The sequence below is a fragment of the Leiobunum rupestre genome, chromosome 1 (assembly GCF_980474605.1).
Source record: "Leiobunum rupestre chromosome 1, qqLeiRupe1.1.hap1, whole genome shotgun sequence".
Lineage (NCBI taxonomy): Eukaryota > Metazoa > Arthropoda > Arachnida > Opiliones > Sclerosomatidae > Leiobunum > Leiobunum rupestre.
This window is the reverse complement of record NC_143384.1, coordinates 76907854-76932335: the sequence shown is the minus strand read 5'-3', so window position 1 is coordinate 76932335 and position 24482 is coordinate 76907854. Positions and strand designations below refer to the sequence as shown.

Genomic DNA, 24482 nt, shown 5'->3' with positions numbered 1-24482 from the left:
AACCGAACCTTTTTTCGGATCTGATACTCTCTTCCAGCTTTGACTTGGACTCGCGACTTACCGTTTTGGATGACTACGTTTTGATAAAAATTTAAGTCTAATATCGGAGAGCACGTTAATCTGGAGTCGCGAGGGGCTTTGGCTTTGTTTTGTATCCCGCGTGCGAATTATGCGTGATAAAAAAGGTTTAATTCGGTTTACCAATTAAAGGCAATTTTTTTATTCATGTAACATAAACACTCATACTATAGTCACTTTTTTTTGACCCAGTAGACATGACCTAAAAACTGAAAGGTGCTTAAATAATCTGCTTGATGACTTATTTGACGTTTGTTCCAAATAGAGACCATTCATCCTTACATAGATTTTTCTGCCCATCAATAACTCGGCCACGATTAAAAGCACACTCAAAATGTTAAAGTCATGTTGCGTCTCGACCTCAAATGCGAGTCTAATAAAAGGGTATTGGTAATCACTGCCAAGTTTAATATTAATTATTGTGAACTACACTAGTTTGGAGTATCTTACATTGAATAACACACATTATCCTTATGAAAATCGATTAGAAAACGAGTAAGGAAAACAGGCGCTATGTTTGGTCTCTGTACAGTGGCGTCACCAGGATTTCCAAACTGGTGGCGCTTAAGCCATAAGCACTGGTCTGGGCCATCCCATTGAGTGATATGGGGGAGGGGGGAAGGCTCCCCAAAAAGGTTTGTAAAGTTTAAACATTGAAGCCGGCTAGGAAAAATGAAATTTTTGATGCCCATTTTTAAGTTTTAAGAAATTTTTCGATAAGTAAATTGTACAATTAATAATTAATTAATTAATTAATAAAAACAAAAGATCTGCTACTTCATGGTTTATTTTAATTAATTTAGTCAAGCATGGTCATAAAAGAAAATATTTATAAATTGTAAAAATTCTGAATTTTAGGAGGCGCTTTTCGGAAATTTTAGGTCTCTGTATAACGAACCTTTAAGACTACGTTCATAATTCACTAGAGCAGACTTATTTTATCACGCGAGAGTAATAAATCCTAAGAAACTACTTTTGCCACAAACGAAGTGTCATCTGTAGTTATGGCAATGTAACTGTCATAGCACGGTAGTGAGGATTGAAAGTGGGAGACAAACAAAAACCGGGAAAATGCTTTTGTGTTTCACTGTGATTGGCCGCAAAGTTTTAACTATTATTATTATTGGTTAGGCAGAGTCAGAAAATGTTCCCGGAATGCATAGGTACTGGTTGAAGGTGACCAATAACATTTAAGTATTTTTACAAGCTACCAACTAATCGCTGTATACTCTGTCTGTAATGATTACGGCAATCGCTCTGGACACATCGTAATCACCGTGAAGGCTCTTTGATCAGTTATCACTGTAGTCTTAAGCTGATCTTCACAAAGCTTTACTTAAATTTGAATATTATAAAATATAATATAATACATATTTGAGAAGATAAATAGAACAATTTAAATAATAATATAAATAATAACATATTTGATAAACAAAATGCTTAATTGGATGCCGCGTATTCAGTACTTGATGGCTCCAGAAGTGTTCCCACGGTGATGTCGGAAAATAAAAATGCGTTTGAAATTGAAACGAGCAACTAGGAAAAATTGAAACTTTAGAGATTCATTATTGTAATTCCACTACGTCATGGAAATCTTTAAACAATTATTTATTTACAAATTACAAGTGATTTTGGATAGCGGTCCTTACTCGGCTGACAGTTAATCAATTTTAATTTATTACATTAAAATATCAAATAAATGTCTTTAATAAAGCTTTTATTCCATTTATTTCTATACCACGGACCATAATTTAAAAATTTGCGCAACAGTTGCGGTATCTGACATCGGCAAATACTTATGATAAATCAGGTATTGACGTTCAGCTATTATCAGGTAAGTTGATACTGCTTAAATGGCAAACCAAATAGTTTAACCTAAAACTAATCTGAATTCATTGTAAGCCGGGAGACAGAAGTTGAGCAGATTTCGGATGCTACTCATCTCCCGGTATTTTATTTCTGAAATTTTAACTACTGTGTATTTTATTATCTGTATAGACAATATTATCTGCATAACTGAATCTGCTCAGAAGAATTATAGCAGATCAGTTCAGATCCAATATTAAGTATAATGAATCTGGTACAATTTGAGATCGGATTGCTGAGTGGAATATAAAATATAAACCTGATCTGGCTATCTGATTATTTTAAGATACTTGGTAATTACGACTGGAATAACCTGATCGGGTGGCCATTGAGTAAAATTTGGTCACAATATTATTTCAAAATTGCATAGGTCCCAATTACATTTTTACCTTAATTTGGATCCAATTAAATGTTCCATGTTTGATTCAATTACTCAGTTTGAAATTAAACTACGATTTGATAAAAATAATTCGATCCATAAAGAATTGAATTCAAAAGAATTTCAGTTGCTTCGAGATTTGCCATTTTCATAAGCGGAAGACACACAGACAAACTATAATTATTACATGTAGTTATAGGTAACTCTTATCTAGTTCCCCACTCTACCGAAAAGGTCTGTTAAATTTGCTGCGAGAAGAAAAAAAAAAACAGTTTTGATAAAGTAAACGTATAACTTGTTTAAGATATCGAGGTTGGTGGTACTAATTAAGCGGGGGTGTCTCTTTGATCCACTCCGTAGAATAACCCTTAACAGCGTTTGTCCTTATTAGAATATTTGTGGCTCGTGGGTCGCGGTGTTTTTTCTCGCATCGCGCGTGCCGAAGATCCAAAAATAACTTTTTTATCTGGATCGTCAAGTGGATAGAATGCGGCGCGTTTAACACTAAGAAAGGGCTGGCACATCAGGGCTTAAAGAAGCTACGGCCCTGAGAGGGGAGGAAAGGGCCCTGAGGATGTGGGGGCGTGAAACACCCTACGTCACGAAACGCTGCGGTAGAAAACGAATAATCTCTGATCTCGGCGCTCACTTTGATACCCGCACCCTCGCCGGAGAAGAGCAGAAACCCAGCGTCTGCACGGAACACCCAGTGTTCGGTACGAAAAGTCTTTTTCGACAAATTTGTTTTGGATTATCGGCTTGTTCTCACTCTCACCGTTTGGATTTTAATTCGTTTCGTTTGAAATGAATGAAATGGATTACTCTTTGCCTGTGATATTATTATTATTATTCTAACGGATTGATAATCTAACTCCGCGGCTTCATACGGTTGTAAATATAACAGTGATTTTTTATTTAGCTTTTCGTTTGGAAGTTTGTGAGAAATGTTTAATAATACATTTATTCATTAAAATTTTTCAGTTTTTTGTCTTGAATTATGCTCTAGATTAACAGTCAATTATTTTTGTGTTTGCACGTATATTAAAAACGTAATATTATATTTTAAATTAAACTCTTTCTCCTAGAAATTAACAATAGTAATAATAATTTTTTAAATTTAACAATAAAGATTACATTAAATATCACACGAAATATTTAATTTAAAATTACCCTTATTTCGAATTTAAAAAAATTTTCATTCAGTACAAACCCTGCTATACTATGATATGATGATTTTATAAAATAAACAACTTAATATTAATGTTATTGCGCATCGTGTACTGGTTCAAATCTAATTATGTATTTCAACAATGTACGCATTTGTCGGGAAAAATTAATCAAACCCTCCAAAATAGACAAAGTTTAAACACTGGCGCTCGTTTTTAAACAGTGAATAAAAAAACGCGACTCTTTTTATATAAATAAATATATCTCAGTCCTGTTTTCCCGAACTCGGCGGTATGTTGGCTGGAGCACTGAAGAGAGGGAGACGATTGTGTAAATCTTCTCCCGAGCGTCGCTATTTAGAGCAATGAAGGATCGTCCTCCCGCGCGAGGACGGAACTCCACCCACTCGCTGGCTGTCTTTCTTAAGGGGAAGCCAGATAATTGGGAGCCCCCGTCTCGCCATGTAGGGAAATGCGTGGGTCTTTGCCGAATCTATTTCGGGGATGTACCTCCTCCGCCAGCGCGTTATACTTCACGTTGATTCTTTTCAACCCGAAGACCTTCACCGCGTTTCGAGGTGGATAGTTAAGAGCGAGATTCCTCGTAGATTGGTACTGGAGATATTATCGCTCGTATAATTAACGATATCGCCGGAATCGCTATTAATATTTCTCTTGGTTTTTATTCGTTTCAGTTTTATAAACAAAGATGTGTGACGACGAAGTTGCTGCTCTCGTTGTGGACAATGGCTCCGGCATGTGCAAGGCCGGTTTCGCCGGAGATGACGCTCCCAGGGCCGTCTTCCCATCCATCGTCGGTCGCCCCAGGCATCAAGTTAGTTAGCATTACTTACGTAGTCGTATATCCTTATCGCTGTACCGTAACTCTACCGGTAACGATCTAATCGGTTGAGTTGGAAATGTAGCCATATCAATAATCGAGGTAGTAAATGAATTCCGTTCTTGACCTATGGAATATGCTACTGATGTATGTGAAACCGGCTTCTGGTGCCAAAACATGATATATATGTTACCTATTATGATAATCATGATCATAATGAAATTATCGCCTTATCCGTTTAATCCAAGTAGAGCGAATCAACATTCAAACCTTGGTCATATAAAGTAGACAAATAACCTCATCTGAAATTGCCGTAACGTACTCTTTATTGAAACAACTTTGAACAAGGTTGCGAGCCTTTACCATTTTGACTTTCAATTGTCATGTTTTAAATATTTAGTGGCACTATCTAATAACGGTTAGGAAATCGTTTTAGCCAGTTACAAAAGCTTTGTTTCATCAAAGTTGTAAATTTCAAACGCGTACACATGATTTTTGTTGGAAAAAATTCATTTGATTAAAACTACTCAATGTTTAAGACGATAGCAGCATTCATGGGTCTTAAGAAAATAATAACTTTTAAGTTTAAAAATGTTGGGAAATGTTTTAGTTAGAGATAACATTAGGTGAATCTCAATATACGTTTCCTAAGGAAAACTTATGTTTAAAAATATTAAGCTTTATTTTTACCATCTATGATCTATCAGGAACATTTATGGTGCATGCTTGCACGTGGAGATTTATAACAATTTCTCAAAGGTCGATACTTTTCTTTCCAGGGTGTCATGGTCGGTATGGGTCAAAAGGACTCTTACGTAGGAGATGAAGCCCAGAGCAAGAGAGGTATCTTGACCCTTAAGTACCCAATTGAGCACGGTATTGTCACCAACTGGGACGACATGGAGAAGATCTGGCATCACACCTTCTACAACGAATTGCGTGTCGCCCCCGAGGAACACCCCGTCCTCTTGACCGAGGCTCCCTTGAACCCCAAGGCCAACAGGGAGAAGATGACCCAAATCATGTTCGAGACCTTCAACACCCCAGCCATGTACGTCGCCATCCAGGCTGTCCTCTCCTTGTACGCTTCCGGTCGTACCACCGGTATCGTCTTGGACTCCGGCGATGGTGTCACCCACACCGTCCCAATTTATGAAGGCTATGCCCTACCTCACGCCATCCTCCGTTTGGACTTGGCTGGTCGTGATTTGACCGACTATCTCATGAAGATCCTCACTGAGCGTGGCTACTCTTTCACCACCACCGGTAAGTGATCCTTCCTCATTCAAACACGTTGTTTTTTAAATGTAACGAGTTTCTAATATAAAATTATGAAACATATTTTTACCAAATTTCTATTCGCTCGGTTTTTGTAAGCAATTTACCCAATTATTACCGAGATAGTATTAGTATACGATTTATAGGTGAATTTAAATCTCGACCACTCCTCACCAAAAAAAATGGAAAAACGCTTCTTACTCCGGTGGTAAAGGGGGTAAAGTTATTTATTTTTCCAGAATGATACTTCGTATAGTAATACTTGAAACTAGATATAGACCCACTTCCAATTTTTCTACGATTTTTGCTTAAATTGCGTTTTAACTTTTATAATTTTTTACCAAGATACTAAAAATTCTATATGGGAATAACATTAGTTTTAACTCGCGCATGTTATCTAAAAATTTTAAAAATTGCTAAAAACGAATAAACTACTTGGTCTTTAAAAATTTCACTTAATAAATTTTTGTTATTTTAATAATTTGACAGAACTTTGAAATAATATAATTTGATTTAATGCACGACTTTTATAAAAAAATAATAATTTAAATTATATGTATAAAATCTAAATTTCACATATAACGGTGCATTTCAGGTTAGCTTTTGCGCATTTGCAGGGCGTGCAGCTGTACGTTTTTCAGTTGCATATTATTAAATAAGGCCTAGTAGTTGCTTCTGATAGGGTTGACCAAATAATTTGACACTTATTGTCAGCGCTTAACGTCCACCCTCATCCACTTGCTAAGTTAGCTCTGGTCGCAATGAATCTTATAGAACCTCGGTACCAATTGGTTAATTTGCTTATAAAACCGGAACTAATAGGAATATTTCTCACTATTTTATAGCATAGTTCAGGGTTTGTGTAACAATTTTCGAAGCTGTAATATTACCATGCGCTCCTACTACAAGCTCAAATTTGAGTGAAAGGGCGCGAGTGGAAATAATGTTACATTTGGGAGTTTTGAAGCCATTCTCAAACAGGATTAATTAAACACGAGGATTTTTTTACTTTACAGCTGAGCGGGAAATTGTCCGTGACATTAAGGAGAAACTGAGTTACGTCGCTTTGGATTTCGAGCAAGAAATGGCGACAGCCGCCTCTTCATCCGCCCTCGAGAAGTCCTACGAGCTTCCCGATGGACAGGTCATCACCATTGGTAATGAGAGGTTCCGTTGCCCAGAAGCTCTTTTCCAACCATCCTTCTTGGGAATGGAGTCCTGCGGTATCCACGAGACCACCTTCAACTCCATCATGAAGTGCGATATCGATATCCGTAAAGACTTGTACGCCAACAACGTCTTGTCCGGTGGCACCACCATGTACCCGGGTATCGCTGACAGGATGCAGAAGGAGATCACCTCCTTGGCTCCCAGCACCATGAAGATCAAGATCATCGCTCCCCCTGAGAGGAAATACTCCGTCTGGATCGGTGGTTCCATCTTGGCCTCCTTGTCCACCTTCCAACAGATGTGGATCTCCAAGCAAGAATACGACGAGTCCGGTCCCAGCATTGTCCACAGAAAATGCTTCTAAGCCCTCGAAATCATCGTATTAATTTATTAGAGACTCATTATTTGCTTGTTATCATTCGGGCCAGAACTGTTCAAATACGCGAATTGTTTTTAAAATTTACGTCTTGGAGACCATTTTTATTATTATTTCAGTTTTGTAGCGACCACATGCGGTTAATTTGTTATACGATTTAAATATAACAATGGAAGCCACGAAAGAAACTGGCAGGCCTTTTTGATCGGCCATTTGTTTGTAGAATAAAGCCACACCGAGACCGAGGGCGCTCGTCTTGTGTTTTATTTTTGAAATTCGACTAAGGCATCTCGAATGATTCAAACATTTCAGCTGACGCAAAACAACATAATCGGCCGAAACATTGCTAGTTCACGTTCATTATTAATTACCGACAACGAAAATAAATTATATTTTAAATTCAACTCGACCTGCTTTATGTAAAATGTAATAAAATTTTTGAAACTTACCATTTATTAAAAAAAATATGAACTTATTTAGACTTCAAATAATTCTTAGGCTGAAGTAAGATGGTTCAGAGTCAGATATGCTTCATTTATCTAAAAACAAATTTCGTACCCCAAGAAGTATGTGACCGTTCAATAGGAAATAAGCTGCTCAATTTTTACTCGAATTTTCTCGGACATTTCCTTTAATTTCGTTGTATTTTATCAAAGATACCACCCGACGCAATTCTCTTTTGTTTAAAGTCTGGAGTTCCGTATAACATGCAATTATTTAAGGTTTCGTTTGGTCATGACAACCAAAAATAAACTAAATAAGAAACATCATTTATGTTACACCAAAACAAAAATTTTGTTCAAATGGAAGAGGTAGTCTTCCAAAGAAGCACCCGGCCGAAAAGTGCTCAAAACAGAGGCGGCGTTTCCTCTTTGAACCGCAATCGCGATGCGTTGCACCAGATACTCTATGGAGCGCGGCTCGGAAGAGATATCTCGAATCCTACGGCCTATGGCGTGAATTAACGACAAAGCATCGCGACCGAAAGCGCCAAGGATTTCAATGGCCACTGGATGGAAGATGAATTTGCTGTCGAGATCCGAATACTTGGATCTCTTCTTTGTTTCAGCCTGGGTAGCGGCCCAGAGAGGAGCTGAAGATGAAGAGACCAAATAGGAAGGTGCTAGGGGGTCCGTGCAGGTAAAATCCCAAACGATGGCTTTACCACCTGACCACGGTACCATTGACATGCCATCGGGGCGTTTTCCGTCATGGCGAGAAAGTGATGTGATTTAACACAAATTGAATTTGCCCTAAAATTTACCAATCTCGTAAATCGGGCCGAAATTATTTGATTTGGAATTTTTTACAGGAATCACACTAATATCGCTTATTTATCGTGAAAATTTCGGATATTAGTTATGAAAACCATTGTCGAAACGAAGTCCAAGCGTAACTGTTCCCTCTTATACGAAGGTCTGCTAAGCCCCAGAGTTTGATTTGCGGTATATTTGTTATACATACAATTATAAATTACATTAAAAATATTGTTTATAGAGGGAGATGGTTCGTAATGAAGTTCACTAGGAAGACTTTATTCTGTGAACAGAGGAAGCGGTAGCGGTGTAGCCAATTTGGACTCTTGGCATTGCAACAGATATTCATACCAAATGTGTTATAATATTCCGAAAGTTTGTTTATGTGTCTGTCTGCCTGACCTGTCTGTCTGACTCGCTTTAGGCGTCCAAACCCTTTGCCTTAAAGCAATCAAAATTAATTAATTGATCTTAAGGTACAAAGTGGGCAGGTTGCGCTCTTAATATGTCCACTCTATTAACATGAGATTCCGGGCCTTGATGGTTTCTTCGAATCTCAATGCCTTAATGCCAATTCCTGTTTCGGGACTTGACAATATAAAAGTGATTAAAAACTCGAAATCAGTAGCGAAGAATTTATTCGTAATATGTTACCATATTTACGATTTTTCCCTTTTAAATCATAACGTACCTTACTATTACTTACCACATAATTTATAGCTTATTATAAACAAATTATAAACACTAGTCTTATCGAACATAATGTTTTAGTTAGGATACTAATAATGTATTCAAAATCGATGATCGTTGGCGCACAAATGGATAAACTAACGAGTTAGTCCTAGTGTTAAAGTTAAACTCTAAACTGGGATGAAAGCCAATAGCCATTGGGAAAGAGGTCAAACATAAAGATCTTAATAAGTGAACGATTGGGATAAAACTTAAATTTACATATCCAAGTAAATATTTTTTTAAATATTTAAATTCTTGATTACGTTCAACAAAGAGACATAGAAGGGATGAACTATTTTTATCAGAAATGTATAATTTATCTCAAACGAGAGAATAAATCATCTACCGTTTGTGCTTATTATTTCGAAACATGTTTCTTCTAGACTTAAAAATATTTTGTGAAAAAAAACCAGTGTGGAGCGAAATTCATCAAAAAGTGAATTTCTAAAACTATAACATAATAATTTATTAATTAGTACACATTGCTATGCAGTGTAGCTTTAACCTTTAACATGGTTTGGAAAAGTTTAACTCGCGGAAAACTTTTAGACGTGAAGCGCTGTACGCATCCGCGGTTTGGTGGAAAATTTAAGTCGCATTTATAATCGGCGTCGAGCCTGCGAAGTTACATGTTTAATTTTTATGGCTTAGACAGATCATTCTCTCGTAAGAGATTTATTATAAAGTAATGACTTTAAATATATATATTATTAATTAAAGTTAGATAAATGCCAAAACAACTTTATTTTCTTGATGCTTTATATTTAGTTACATTTTTGCCTTATCTGGTACATTTCTGTAGAAAGAATGAAAAAAATAATTGAAACAATAGGAGCATCCACGAGTTAAAAGAAACTGAAATTAGTATTCACCTTGGCTTAATTTAATATTGAGATGTTAAAGTGCCAGCTTATTTCTTTAGCCAGCGCTAAATACTCTTATTCATATAGCTCTATCGAAGAAACTAGGTGACTGCCCAAGGGCCACGGTGTCACAAGGGCCACCCATGTTTAAAAATATAGTAGTAACTCTAACCCCCTTCAATACGCCGTTGGACATGTATAGATATCAACTGACTATTTTCACGCACCTGCTTTGTATTTGCGTGGAAAACTTTCGCGATTCTTGGGAACTCTTTTTATGATTCCAGTGTCTAATGCTTTGCGAAGTGAGGTGGAAAGTCGCGACGTGAGGCCTTAATGTTGTGCAATTTTTAACGAATAGTGTAGCGTAAATGAAGCTATTAATTATAGATGGGTAATCTATGTGAGAGTGCTTTTTGCGTTACATTGGTAGTTCTAGGACTTGCAAAATGAGACCGCTCTGAAAGCTTCGAACACGTTTTTGACAAAATACCAAACCATTAAATAAAAAGATACGAGATAATTTCAACGTATGCTCAGGGAAAGCAATTTAGAGGAAGCGAGAGGCTTCAAAATGCCAAAAGAGAGGTGAATAATATGAGTTTCACAATGAATGAACTTAAGTGGGAGGAGAAAAATTACTGCTGTCATAAATTCAGAAAAGCGTTTAAGTTAAAATCTGTGGATGGTTCGAGTTATAAGCGAAATTTTAGAGCAGAAGATCAGGTTAAATGAGTTTTCGTTGCTGATAGAAAATGAGGTAATGTTTGAATTATGAAAGCAAAATAAAATGATGTTTAAAAAAGTATATTCTTAAAGATAATTCCATTAATGTCGCGAAAGGTAAATCATTTTGTGCAAACTTTATTATTGCTAATATCAGACAAGGTAATTTTTTTAATTTAAATGGTGAAGAAATAATTAAAAGTGACAAGGCTAAGGGAGCTTTGTGATTATCATTAATGGGATGAACCAAGCTTTCAAATAAGAGAAAAGAAAGATGTTTAAATATAATTAAGATAAGATATTTTATAACTCTCCTAGCGAGATGTGATATAATTTAGATAAAGATAGTTTGATAAGGCAAGTCCAAGGAAAAGAGAAGTTTAAATTGGAAATATGAGAAAAAAAATCAGATGAAGTGTGAGATATAACTATATTTCAAAACGTGCCCTTAACTGCTTATGCCTGTAAAACTTTCGGAATAGCTGGAGTGCTACACTATTCAAATATATGTCATTTATTAAGGCAAAGGCTGACGTGACGCCAGCCTCTTTGCAATCGGACTGGTCACACGTGCCTAAAACTAGCACTGACATTCTCGAAGTTTATATTGTTCATTGTTAAGTGTTTGCACGACGATCAACAATGTTAAGTGTTTGCACGACGATCAACAATTGAATATGTGTTAATTAGATTATTTTACCGCTTTTCTGTTAGTCAGTTTGAAAAGTGCGATATTTAATATCGCTGTCTTACCATCAATGCTCCGAGTTTGGTGGCAAGCCCGCTCAGTTTCTTGCACAAAGCCTAAAACAAAAGTAAAATACCCATAAAATCTCGACCAAAACGCCAAAACATTAAAATGGAAGTGGATGACGAAAATAAGGGTTAGTGACTATGTTGATGAGGATTGGAAAATAGGGGGCACAGGGGTACACTGTAATTCTTGTCGAAAGTCAAAGGACAAACCAAAATTTTCCATTGAGTGAAGTCTATGATGCATTTAATTTATAATTTGCCAAGCATTGCGATACCGAATTGAAGCCAGGATATGAGCAACATTAGTTTTAATCAAATGCTTTCTTATTACACTTTTACATTTATTCCGGTCGTGCTAGGGTAGTGGTTTCACTTCAACATATTTAACTATTGGAGTAACTGGATGGACATAAATATTAAAAAACCTCAATTAATTAACTTTTGATTTATTTTAAAGGCGGCAAAACTTTGGTGGCGCAAATGTCTGGGGAAGTTGCCCTTTCGCGTTTATCGTTAAGTGTGAATGTTTCTAGAGTCCCTCACATTGTACCTGGATTTTGGCTTCTACCCAACGCAATAGTTTTCCGAACCCGCTACTTTGGTTAAAATGATGAAAGGGAGTGCAAAAAATATCATCTTAAATAGACGTCCCCGTAAGCAATGGTTAATTTTATTTGCAATGGAAATAAAACTAAAATTAACAAACACACCTCATTCTTAGCCAATCTTCTGAGTTCCTCCTTCATAACCTATTTAGATAAAATCAATAAATTTGATAATTTTAATATTTATTGCGAATCTTTATTGTTTCAGTCTATTTTTCTTTAATTTTTTACTGCAAACACGCTAATTAAATAGTGGAATAAAATAGTCCTATATTATATAACTACTATATTGTACACGAATATATTTTATAATAGTCTGTCTGTCTGTTGGCGTCGATACTTTTTTTCTTTGAGAGACCAAACGAATTGAGCTATTTCTTCCAAAAGGTTTTAATCCACGAAAGGCTTAAGTTTTCATTTATTGTCATGAACAGTGTGGGTGCTTCTAGCGAGACTGAGAGAAAAACCTTTACAAAGTGAATCTGGATAAACTAAATCAGGCCCCAGCGACGTTTAAAGCCTTTAATTCAAGTGGCCGGGTTAAACTTCAAGCACTTCATGCCACACGAACAAGCAGCTACACTGAACAGTTAACCTCAGAAAGTTTTTATAGTAAGGGAAAACCCAGGAACTCAAGGAAAACTCTCTGCAATTAGTGGGGTGAAACATGCAAACTCTACGCAGAAGGAGTAGTTTGGAGATTCCTGCAAGTGCCACAAGCTGGTCTCGAACACGGTTCATCTTACTGCGAGGTGAAAAGGCTAGCCACTCCGCCACCCCACGTCATGTGTTTGACTTTTGTGTCATCTGGTTCTCTTAACCCACCCAATGGTGACGCCAGCAAAGATGTTCTTAAAAAATATTATAATAAAAGGTCCGAAGAGCTCTAATAAAAGGGCAACGTTATTTTTCAACGTCGACGCCAAAAATCCCCCTTAGGCCTAGCCTATTGAAATCAGCCCTTGCAAGGACTATACGGAGAGTAGCTTGCACGTCCAGGCTTTATGAGTTTTTACTTCCTAGTTTATCGCTGTATTTTGCAAAATAAATAGAAAACTGAACGTCGGATTGTAATTTTAAAGAAAGTTAGTCTTCATATTAGATTTTCGATCTGACGACCAAGTTTATCGTTTTGCGAGACATTTGCCGTTTAAAACAGAAACATTTGATTATTTACCTCATTTGCGGGACTAAATGGACATGCTTTCGCGTCTTCAAATTCTTTTCGAAACCCCTCAGCCACATCTGCCTAAAACAAAGAAAATCCATTTGGGAGATTTGCTTGAAGACGCAAAAAAGGAAAAACCTCAACTCACCGACATGGCTTTTTGTTTAACCAAACATTCTATAAACTTTTTCTGGTTAGCTGTGCCAAAATTACTAAAATTTAGTTCATAATTAAAACTTAAAAAGACGAATGTCATACAAGCGCATGGCAGAGGTCCAACACACTTTAAAATTTGATACCTGCATATACATTCGAAACTGATTTGGCTTCACTCCGTGGAATAACTAAGATATCTGAGCAAGCCTGCCAAACTTGTTTATGGGCCTTTATCATAAGGACGATTTTTTCCTCGAATCTTTTGGGGCCCCTTATCTTTTGGATATTTTAAATATAATATTTCTTATATTTGTGTATTCCATTATTATCAAGGCAGAAAGCTGTTTCCAGACTTTTCGAGATATTTCCTAATGTGACCTCCAACACCGCATTAAAGTTTCACCAGCTATATCAAGAGATAATCCTGCCCTTACTGGTGCTAAACCAGCTTGATGGGGAAGAAAGGACGACTTTGTCTACAGCGCTGCTCAATTTTGTATTTATTCCAATAAGCGGAGATTATCATTTGAAAACGTGATAGAAGAACCGAACAATCAAACTGTGGGGACTAAAACGATATCAAACGATTTTGTGGCTTTTTAATTAAGTTTTTAAACGTTGGTGATGTCTTAAAATAAATCTGAAAAAGTAAGGAATCTGGCATTGATCGAGATATATCCAATAAAAATGGCCTGGATGGACCCACGCAGGCGGAGGAACAAATGTCGATGTATTTTATCTTAACCGAGGGACTGATCAGTCCATGTTGCCCGTGAAAACGTTTTCCCTTACGAAGACGTTATCGCGAGGGAATCCGTATAATCTCTACCTTCCTCGCGTAATCTTTCGACTTTTGCAAAAACTGACCTTTGGTTACCCTGCCATAATCTATTTCAAAGAAGAAAATTTATCATATGTTACCGCGACAGACGATCAAACCAGGTGACGCTTGAAAAATATTATACATTAAGTGGGAAGCTCATTAAGGCTTCTTAAAAAATGGTTTATTCATACCAAAAATGTCTTGGAAAATAAAATATAAAAAACCGCTTTCAAAATTCGTTTTGCTTAAAAGGTTCAACAAATAGTGCTAGTTTGGTCACAAATATTTATTTGAATATTTATTTCTATTAAGGGATAATGAGGCGATCCGGGGCATTTCCCCCTGATTTTAAAAAGGGGGTGGGGGGCTTACTATTAGAGCAAGAAGGGGGATTGGCAAAAAGCAGAAAATCGCCTCAACATTGACCATCTCCCCAAGTATACATAAATCCATTCTTGGCTAAATCTTCTTTGACAGTTACGTTATCCGTACTGACCTCTAGATATGGCTCTGTCCAAAGCAACCACCAACGTGGAAATACAAAGCGGAAATGATCAAAAATGCTTACCGCATACCTTCCTAAGTTTCGGGTAAAAGGCCTCGGGAATTTTATCAGCTAAACTTTCAGTAGCCTGGGCTTGGAAGTCAACGAGCACCACGCTGAATAAAACGCAGAGAACCAACATCGAATAACGAAACATTGTCGAGAAAGGAGATTGGAGTTCACAACCCCTATCATTTATCCCAAGCAATGATTTTATAAAGCGTTTAAGGGTGTATTTACAGAGCTGTTCCTTATTCGGAGACATCGGCGTTGATTTCGTGTTCAAACAGGTTATAAGGTTTTCGAACAGTATTTAAATTTCTGTTGCTCAAATGTTTAAGTAAGTCTCGCCATAGTCATCAAAATAAGCATAAAAAAGGTCTAAATAGAAGAATACCTCCTGGTTAATAGCGATCAAGTTTCCATTTTGAAGAAAGTGAACAAATAATGATTCGCTTAGCACAAGCCATAGCTTAAGTGTAATAGCGCTTTAAAACCCAGTTTTTCGTTTTCTAGATACATGAATCTTGAATCTAGAAAATTTATGGTAATTGTCAATTTTCTTAGTTTCGCTTTGCGATGTTTAAAAATGAAAATTTTAGATGTATTAAAAGAATTCAGCATCATTATCAATATCGTTTGGCCTTTACATAAGAGTCTTTAAAATATACATTTTTTAATGTTTCGAAAATTATCACAGAGTTTTTATTGATTAATTATCTTACATGCCATTTTTGAAGTTGAAGACTTAATTTTGTCCACCCTTTTTTTATATTTTCTTGTGACCTATTTAAATGATTTTAAACTGTCGATAAGGTTTATGAAGGAAGAGTCTCGAAATATAATACACTTTATTTTAGTGACTTACCAAATGTATTAATAACTTCTGTTTATCCGTATTATCAAACTTGGTCAATAAATATAAAAAGATTAATATTCGCGCTATATATTTATAATTTCAGTGCGTACCAACGTTCCGTTAAGATCCTAAGTTTGAGAGTAATTTGAAGTCCTCAAACTTCAAGAAATATATTTATTGATATATATTTTTTACAAATACCGATTCTATAGATCAATCTATTTTGTGGGATATAGCTGCTTCGTATTCAAAGATTAATTTTATAAATAAGATTATATTAAAATTGGACAACAAGCTTGTTCTTTGGCCAATTCTTAGTCGGTAAATTGCTTCATTTTAACGCTTTGGCCCATTGGAAACTTTAAGAAATCGAAAATGTTAAGGGGTGTTTGGTGATCTCTAAAAGTGTTGACGCTGAAAATGCCAGTACGATATCAAGAAGAAGGAAATAATAAGTGGTTACCAATTTATCTTTAATTTTGCATTTCTTACTATATTCACTTGAAAGTGGAAGTACTTATTAAAATAGATTTTATGCGTATGAAAATAAATGCGAACGGCTTTTATGAAAATGTAAGAAGGTTTATTTTTATTTTTAGCTTAAGCTTTCATCTGCTCAATAAAGATTTGGATTGATTTTAAACTAAGACATTAGTTGGTGCTAATGTTATTTATATTTATTTAAAAAAACGCTAAAAGAATTTAATTTAAAATAATCAATTTTGATAAATTCATAACATTGACAGAAAGTAAACTTGATTTTAATTGTTGTGTGATTTTTGAGTTAAGTATCACCATTGCAAAATGACTTTAATAAGAATAACGAGTCTTTAAAACCACAAAAAATAACGTTTGGAATATTCTACGTTAGGAATTACGCGGTATTTTTACTCACGTGAAAAATCAGAAATATATTTATTTTTCTACATGCTGTAGCAATATTCTACTTGAAAAGTCAAGTAATAAAATGATATACGTATTATAAATATTTGGTGTCAAAAGCCGATTGCTATAAAACGTTTTATAAAACAAAATAAAATCATATTGGAATAAGAATTTTATTTAATGTCCATTTATCCAGAAATGGAGACACTGGGTTTTAACGCTTTATTGCATTCAGACCACGGATGTTTTGAGGTGCTCTTTTTTTGTTCACTCACTCCAAAATCGGGAAATTTCCCAAGAAGTAATTATGATATTTTCAAGGTTTTTTTGCGTCAATTTTGACGTGTTTATCAACGTTAACTTTAAAATTCGAAAACATGTAATTCGAATATTATATCCGAATATCATTAGCTTTATGAATACGAAATCAACGCTGATGTCTCCGGGAAAGACACAGCTTTGTAAACAAAACGCAAATCGCAAGATAAAATACTTCCTTCCGAATAGTCCGCGCATACTTCGTAATTGGGTACACTCGTCTCTCTAGACAGTAGTCGTCCAAAAGAAACTCCGTAGCATCCGCGGTAAGTATTAGCGACCATTTCGGCTTTCCATTGCTACCTTCGCTGTGGCTTCAACCAATTCCGTATCCAGTTATCATGAACATAAATGGCAAGGTTGTCTGATTTAAATATATTTAATTTAAATCAGTGATTTATATCGCTATTGAAACAAGTGTTTTTAAATTTAAATTAAATTTAATCCCCTATTATACTTCAATGTATTTATGAAAATGTCTGAACGTGTGTTCTCTAGCAATATCATTTCATACCAAACTCAATTAAATTTAACTTTAAATTAAGTTTAATTCAATGAAGATTAATAAAACGCTGCAAAATAAAAAGATGATTTAAATCAAATATATTAATTTTTTCAATTTAAAAAACCAATTACCCTGGTGAAAGGAAGAACTAGTAATATGGTATGACCTATATAATAAAAAAGTCATACTAATTTTTACCCCTCCGAGGGGACAAAGTCCCCTAGGAGGGGTTATACAACCACCGTGTCTGTCTGTGGGTCTGTGGGTCTGTCTGTCAGGCCTGCGAACGCGTTCGCATTTTCGGTGCAAAGTGTAATCACTGCGTACGCAGTTTCTCGAGATCTCTGCGTTCGCAGTTTCTCGAAGGGTTGGCAAAACCACCGTGTGACGGTGAGCGTTAACGGAATCATTTGCGGTTTGGTTTGGGTGGTGTTTTTTCGCTCACCATCGTGATGGTTTGGGGTATTACGTTTTTGTAATGTTTATGCGTAGGTTGTGAGTGTTGAATTTGTTGTGCTTGTGTTCTGATGGTTGTGCATGTTGAGTCTGTTGTGTTTATATGGGCGTTTTCTCTTCAACTTCAGCTTAATGACTTTGGGACGGACCGAGTGCTGAGTGTAATGCTACCTCTCAACGTCCAATGGCAGGGTTTCCACCAGTTGTACACGGTATTCGTCTTAGTATCAATTTGCGATCGCATCGGGCGGGATTTGAACCCGAGACCTCCTGCTTGACAGGCGGACCTTCTACCGCAGAACCACCGACACTTGTTACGCCTTATTGAAAATTAGACCTTCAGCTTTATCGGAAGCGTATTTAATAGAGTACGAAATTTTGGTTTAATTGAAATAGAATTGAAATTGAAATTATTGCATCGAAGAAATTCTAATTTAGCGTTTCTCTATTAATTAAAAACAAATGCGCCACCCAGGTTTCGAACCCAGACCACTCGGCTGGTCAGTCGAGCGCTCTGCCACAGAACCACCGATAGCTGGTTTTTCACGCATGAAATTTTAAAGGTTAAATCTTGTTTTAGCGCAGTCAGCCGAGATAAGAGGGTTAAAGGGTAGACCCTGTGGGTGGTCCACTTTGTTAGTTTTTTGTTATTTATTTACGGGTATTATTAACGACCTATATATAGTTGTGTTAATTCAAAGACGATAATTTAACGTTTATTGCTTTAAGAGCTGGCGGTTAGTCTAGTGGCTCTCTGTGCTTTGTTGATGGTAAGGCTTTTGCTTCTTGTAAATATATTTGGTGTGGATATTTGGATATCTACGATTTCTATCGCAGTCAATGATTTCCTGGGTGTGCGAGTCATTATATGATATTGGAAATTGGACGGCATTGGTCTTTTTCATGCGGTATGTGTCACAACGTCAACTGGAAGTCTACGAGTGTTGAAATAAAATGAGCGTTAAAGATGCGGCAAGTATTTCGTAAGCGAAAAAAATACAATTACCATCTGTAGATATTTCTTTCATTAAAATTTGCTTAGTATTATATTCAACTGATAAACATGTACTGTAAAAAGGGTTAAATTCAATTGTGCATTTTTTTAGTAAGTCTAACTCGCTGTTGTAACTACTTAATTTATAATATTCTGAATAAATTAAACTCGATTGTTTCGTCTCAATTATTTAAATTAAAATTAAAATTTTATACCGGGCAGGGTTTGAACCGAGAATACGTTTTTCGTAAATAACTCTGAATTGCGGAGATATCTTTGGGGGTCGTGTCGAGAAATTAATACCACTAGGGACCATTCTTCCGAGGAAAGGTATATTTTGGCTTGCCAACTTGTTTTATTAGGTATATAAAATTATCTGAAATATAAGGGTTGCATGTTTGTTTGTATTTGTTTGGAATCTCTATATATTCTACAAAATTCGAATTGTGATTCCGTTGTGCCCTACACCAGGCTATAATGAGGTATTGAGGCTCCACCTCTCATAGATTTTTAAAATTATTGGTACCCATCTAAACAGAAATTAAAACACCTAGCTGAAAGCCCAGCGGGACCGATTTAAAACTAAATAAAAACACCTAGCTGAAAGCTATAGCTGAGCGCTCGGCGGAACCGTTCGGATGCGGAAAGCCAAGTGCGACCGTTCACAAATGAAATTTAAAAAATTGCTGAAATCCTGGAATAAAAACACCTACCTGAAAGCACGGCTGGACCGATCAAAACCTAAACGAAATTAAAACCCTTACCTGGAAGCCTGCCATTAAAACGCTTAGCCGATATTAAAAAACCCATCTGAAAGCCCAGCGCGACCGATCTAAACTAATAGTAAAACACCTAGCTGAAAGTCCAGCGGGACTGTTCACAACGAATATTAAAATACCTGGCTAAAATACCGACGGGCTCATTCTAAACCCAAATTAAAACACTTAGCTGAATGCCCGGCGGGTCCATTCTAAGATGAAATTAAAACACCTACCCGAAAAACCGGTGGGACCGTTAAAAAGGATTAATAACACCTATCTGAAATCCCGGCGTGACCGTTCACAAACGATATTAAAACACCTAGCTGAAAGCCTAGCGGGACCGTTCCAAAACGAAATTGAAATGTCAAGCTGAAAGCCCGGCGGGACCGTTCTAAAACGAAAATAAAACATCTAGCTGAAAGCCTGGTGAGATCGTTCGCTTCCAATATTAAAACACCTAGCTAATAACCAGGCGGGACGGTTCGCCACCGACATTAAAACACAAAGCTGAAATCCTGGAAATAAAACACCTATAGCTGAAAGCCCAACGGGAACAATCTAAACGGAAAGTAAAAGTCCTATCTGAAACCCTAGTGGGACAGATCTAAACCGTATGTTGAACACCTAATTGAAAGCCTGGTGGAACCGTTTGCAACCGAAATGAACACACCACGCTGAAATCCTGAAAGTAAAACACCTAGCTGAAAGCGCGGCGGAATCGTTATGAACCAAAATTGAAATACCTAGCTGAAAGCCAGGCGATTTTGTTAGGAACTGAAATTTAAACCTCTAGCTGAAAGCCCGGTGGGACCGTTCTAAAACGATGTTAATACACCTAGCTGAAAGCTCGGCTGGACCGATCAAAACCAAAAGTAAAACACCTAGTTAAAAGCATGGCAGGACCAATGTCACCAATCTAAAACGAAATTAAAACCCTTACCTGGAAACCTGACGGAACCGTTCTTATCCGAATTTAAAAAAACTAGTAAAAAGGCGGAACTGTTCACAACCGATATTATTAAAGCTACGTAAAAGCGCGGCAGGACCGATCTAAATCGAAAGTAAAATGCCTAGCTGAAAGCCCGACGGGAACAATCTAAGCCGAAAGTAAAATAACTAGCTGAAAGCGCAGCAGGACCGTTCTAAAACGAAAATAAAATATCTAGCTGAAATCCTGGTGGGACCATTCGTATCCAATATTAAAACACCTAGCTAATAACCAGGCGAAACCGTTCGCCACCGACATTAAAACATCAAGCTGAAATCCTGGAAATAAAACACCTAGCTAAAATCCTGGAAATAAAACACCTAGCTAAAATCCTGGAAATAAAACACCTAGCTAAAATCCTGGAAATAAAACACCTAGCTGAAATCCTGGAAATAAAACACCTAGCTGAGATCCCAGCGGTACCGATCTAAACAGAAAGTTAAACACCTAGATGAAAGCTCGGCGGGACCGACCTTAACCGAAAGTAAACCACCTAGCTGAAAGCACGGAATTAAAACACCTACCTGAAAACCGGCGGCACCGATGACAACGAATTTTAAAATACCCACATGAAAGCCCAAGCGGGACCGTTCTTAAGCGAATGTAAATCACTAGCTAAAGCCTAGTGGGACCGATCTTAACTGAAAATTCATTACCAGCTGAAAGCCCGGCGGGACTGATCTAAACCTTAATAAAACGCATAGCTAAAAGCCCGGCGGGACCGTTATGAACTGAAATTAAACCCCCTATAGTCCCTGCTGCTATGTCTTTCATGTGCACGTAAATGGTAGAATATAGCGGAAGGTGTCATTCTCTTCAGAAAAATGAGCTGAATCCGAATATCGATGGTCACAATTCCGGATGTGCGTCAGAGTGGCGCCAGCCCACCCTATCCTTATATTTAGTGTTATTTTTTTAATTTATCAAGTTTAAGTAAATAAAACATTATTTTATGTTTTAATTTGCTAATACCAAGTGTATAATCCACAAAAAATTGGGCGTCTCAAGTTGTATATATATCCCGCTAGGGGGAACCAAATTCATCCCCGCCCACCCAAAGTGAAAATATTCAATATTTTCAATAAATATGGCATATGATATAACAAATTAACGCTAATAACATGAAGATCATTAAAATCTTTATTAATAAATGCTATGGTATGATAGATATCAATAATATGTTAAGATAATTAAGGATTTATATTTAATACTGATTAGATGATTGTTACATAAGTCAATCCTTTTTTGATAATATATTATAAGATAAATATTGAAATCGTTCAAATATCTTCATCACTTGTATCACTTATAACTCTTCCGACATTTTCATTTTCAACATACGCGTTATCGCACTTTTCTTCGTCCGCACCACACAAACACATTTCTGTGCAACGCAGACGCGGTGTTTGCGACGCGCACTTGCCGGGCGGCTTACATCGACCACGGGTACAATTACAACTGAACTGCAGTACTTCCTCAGGAGCGCAGGGCAAGTCGCAGAGTACACTCTAAGAAATTAGGGTGTTGATTCAAACCGTTTAACACTATAATTTGTACACTTTTTCATGAGTCGAAATTTGACACTGCTAGGGGCGTTTTATTTCACAAATCAAACCCCGTATTAACACTTTCAAGATTTTTGTCTTAAAAATAGGCTGTAAAAAATGAAATTTAAAACTCCTTTTCCACACTATTTAAACGGTTTGGGTCCGATGGCCCGAAGACCAACCGATCGAATGGGGGTCCAACGGACCGAAGTCCATCCAATCGAAGGAAAGCACTAACCGACCGAAAATTAAAAAATTCCTTTTTATGAGTTAATTGCAGAAGGTTTCAACGGACCGAAATATTTATTTTTAAAAAGCTGAAAAAAAAATCACTTTCGTGGACTAAGTACCCTTTAAAAAAAAACTACTTTTAAAAAGCATATATTAAGGAGCTCATAATTATTGTTATCTGCAGAATGGATTCCACTCGCGATTATCGGACCCTAACGTCTGACGGTGGGAAACTTGTAGAGCATGAGAAATATTTGAAAGGGCAATGTTGATATGCTTTGCGCGATGGTGAAATTCGGGGTTATGGATCATTTCATTGGCCCAGGCGTTGTAGATTTAATATTGTTATTTAACTATTAAAAATGGCGTATTAACACTTTTAAAGGTGTGATTTAACTCTTAATAAAGGGCTTATTAACACTTTTAAAGGTTTGATTTAACTCTAACAAAAGGGCGTATTAACACTTTTAAAGGTGTGATTTAACTCTAACAAAATGGCGTATTAACACTTTTAAAACTGTGATTTAACTCTAACAAAAGGGCATATTAACACTTTTAAAGGTGTGATTTCACACTAACAAAAGGGCATATTAACACTTTTAAAGGTGTGATTTCACTCTAACAAAAGGGCGTATTAACACTTTTAAAGGTGTGATTTAACTCTTTAAAATGGCTTATTAAAATTTGAAGGTGTGATTTAACTCTTAATAAAGGGCGCATTAGCACTTTTAAAGGTATGATTTAACTCTAACAAAAGGGCGTATTAACACTTTTAAAGGTGTGATTTCACTCTAACAAAAGGGCGTATTAACACTTTTAAAGGTGTGATTTCGCTCTTAATAGAGGGCGTATTAACGCTTAAAAGATGCGTCATAACTGATTAAAAGTGCGTTTACATGTTATTGGATTTATTGTTTCACGAACTGTGGAGAGTGCTTACAACCGGTTTAATTGTTTGGTTAAGGTGTTGAATCTGGGTTGGACTTATCAAATTGAGTGTAAATGGTGTTAGAACGGTGTGAAATGAATCCCAATTTCTTGTAATGTTTATCTTATTTAAACATTTGTATAGTGTTGTCACACTATTTTTACACCTTTAAAACGTTGCTCCGTTTTGGAAGTGTTAAAACGGTGTGAACGAGGTGTAACACTTTCTAAACACCTTTTAAACACCCCTATTTCTTAGAGTGTACTGGTTCAAATATATGGTATTCGAATATCCACCCGTAATTTGTGGGTTCGGAAGATAGTCGATACCACTCCATACACTGGAAATGGGCCCTCCGAATAGCTGGCAACAGTGCTCCCATGGTTGGAGGAAGAGTCTCTCCTTGAGAATTCTTCTTCAAAAACAGCCACCAGCGAAGCTCTCCAAGACTGAATATCTATTCTATGTCACGAATTTCTCAATTCCTCTAACAATATCGTCGGTTAGGTTTGTTTCACTCCCAAGAGACGCTAAAGCTGATAGAACATCGGTTTCAGCGACAGTAAAGTTGTTCCAAAAAGTAGTCTTAGCTTTGCCTGAAAACTAACCAGTAACGTCGGAACCAGAGATAGCGTGCAAGCCAGGCAAAGCGGTAGCCTTCAGTGGGCCAAGAGCGTTAAAATTGTACTAATTTCTACTCTTATAATCTTAGGTCCAGTTCTAATGAATGTTGAGTGTACTGGTAGTAGAGGGTATCTTCGAATTGCCAGAATTAAAACATCCGTGTCCAGTGAAGAAATGGATAGTTCGGCTGCTCCTATCTTGGAAGCATGTTCAGCGTGAAGAGTTATTTTTTTAACTGCCTCTTCGTGAGAACTCGCATATTCCGAAAAATCAAAATGCGTCGATAAGGCTTGTTCTCTGAACGCGACCACCATATTTTGGTTTCTTCGTTTGGCTTCCTCAATCAGAGCTTGACTCAAAAAGACGGTGAGCTCGTCTTTGGTTTTGATATGTGAGAGTAATTTTTTTAATGCTACTAAGCGGATCTGAGTGTTACCTTCGATCTTGTACCTTATTGATGTAGCTCCTTTTTGCCTTCTAATACGCGTAGCGTTTTTAAGGGAGTTATCGATATAAGTATCGAATACTACATGAACTTCGGTCAACTGATCATAGTTGGTAAAGATCATGTTGCAGAAATATTTCGCTAAGTCGGAGCACGTA

At 36.6% G+C, this 24482-nt stretch overlaps 1 protein-coding gene and 1 long non-coding RNA gene across 2 annotated transcripts; one reads left to right on the top strand and one right to left on the bottom strand.

The window, feature by feature from the left end:
• The first annotated feature begins 2935 nt into the window (after positions 1 to 2935).
• LOC149966662 (actin 403-like) lies at positions 2936 to 7399 on the top strand. Its single transcript, XM_090153681.1, has 4 exons — positions 2936 to 3039; positions 4185 to 4324; positions 5110 to 5596; positions 6625 to 7399. Exons 2-4 carry the CDS (start codon positions 4199 to 4201, stop codon positions 7140 to 7142), a joined length of 1131 nt encoding a protein of 376 aa, XP_090009807.1. The 5' UTR covers positions 2936 to 3039; positions 4185 to 4198; the 3' UTR covers positions 7143 to 7399.
• A 4085-nt stretch (positions 7400 to 11484) lies between these two features.
• On the bottom strand, positions 11485 to 13480 carry LOC149966661 (uncharacterized). Its single transcript, XR_016480350.1, has 4 exons — positions 13409 to 13480; positions 13270 to 13341; positions 12198 to 12236; positions 11485 to 11535 (listed from the first exon to the last, which is right to left on the bottom strand). It is a non-coding gene; the product is annotated as an uncharacterized LOC149966661 (long non-coding RNA).
• Positions 13481 to 24482: the final 11002 nt, after the last annotated feature.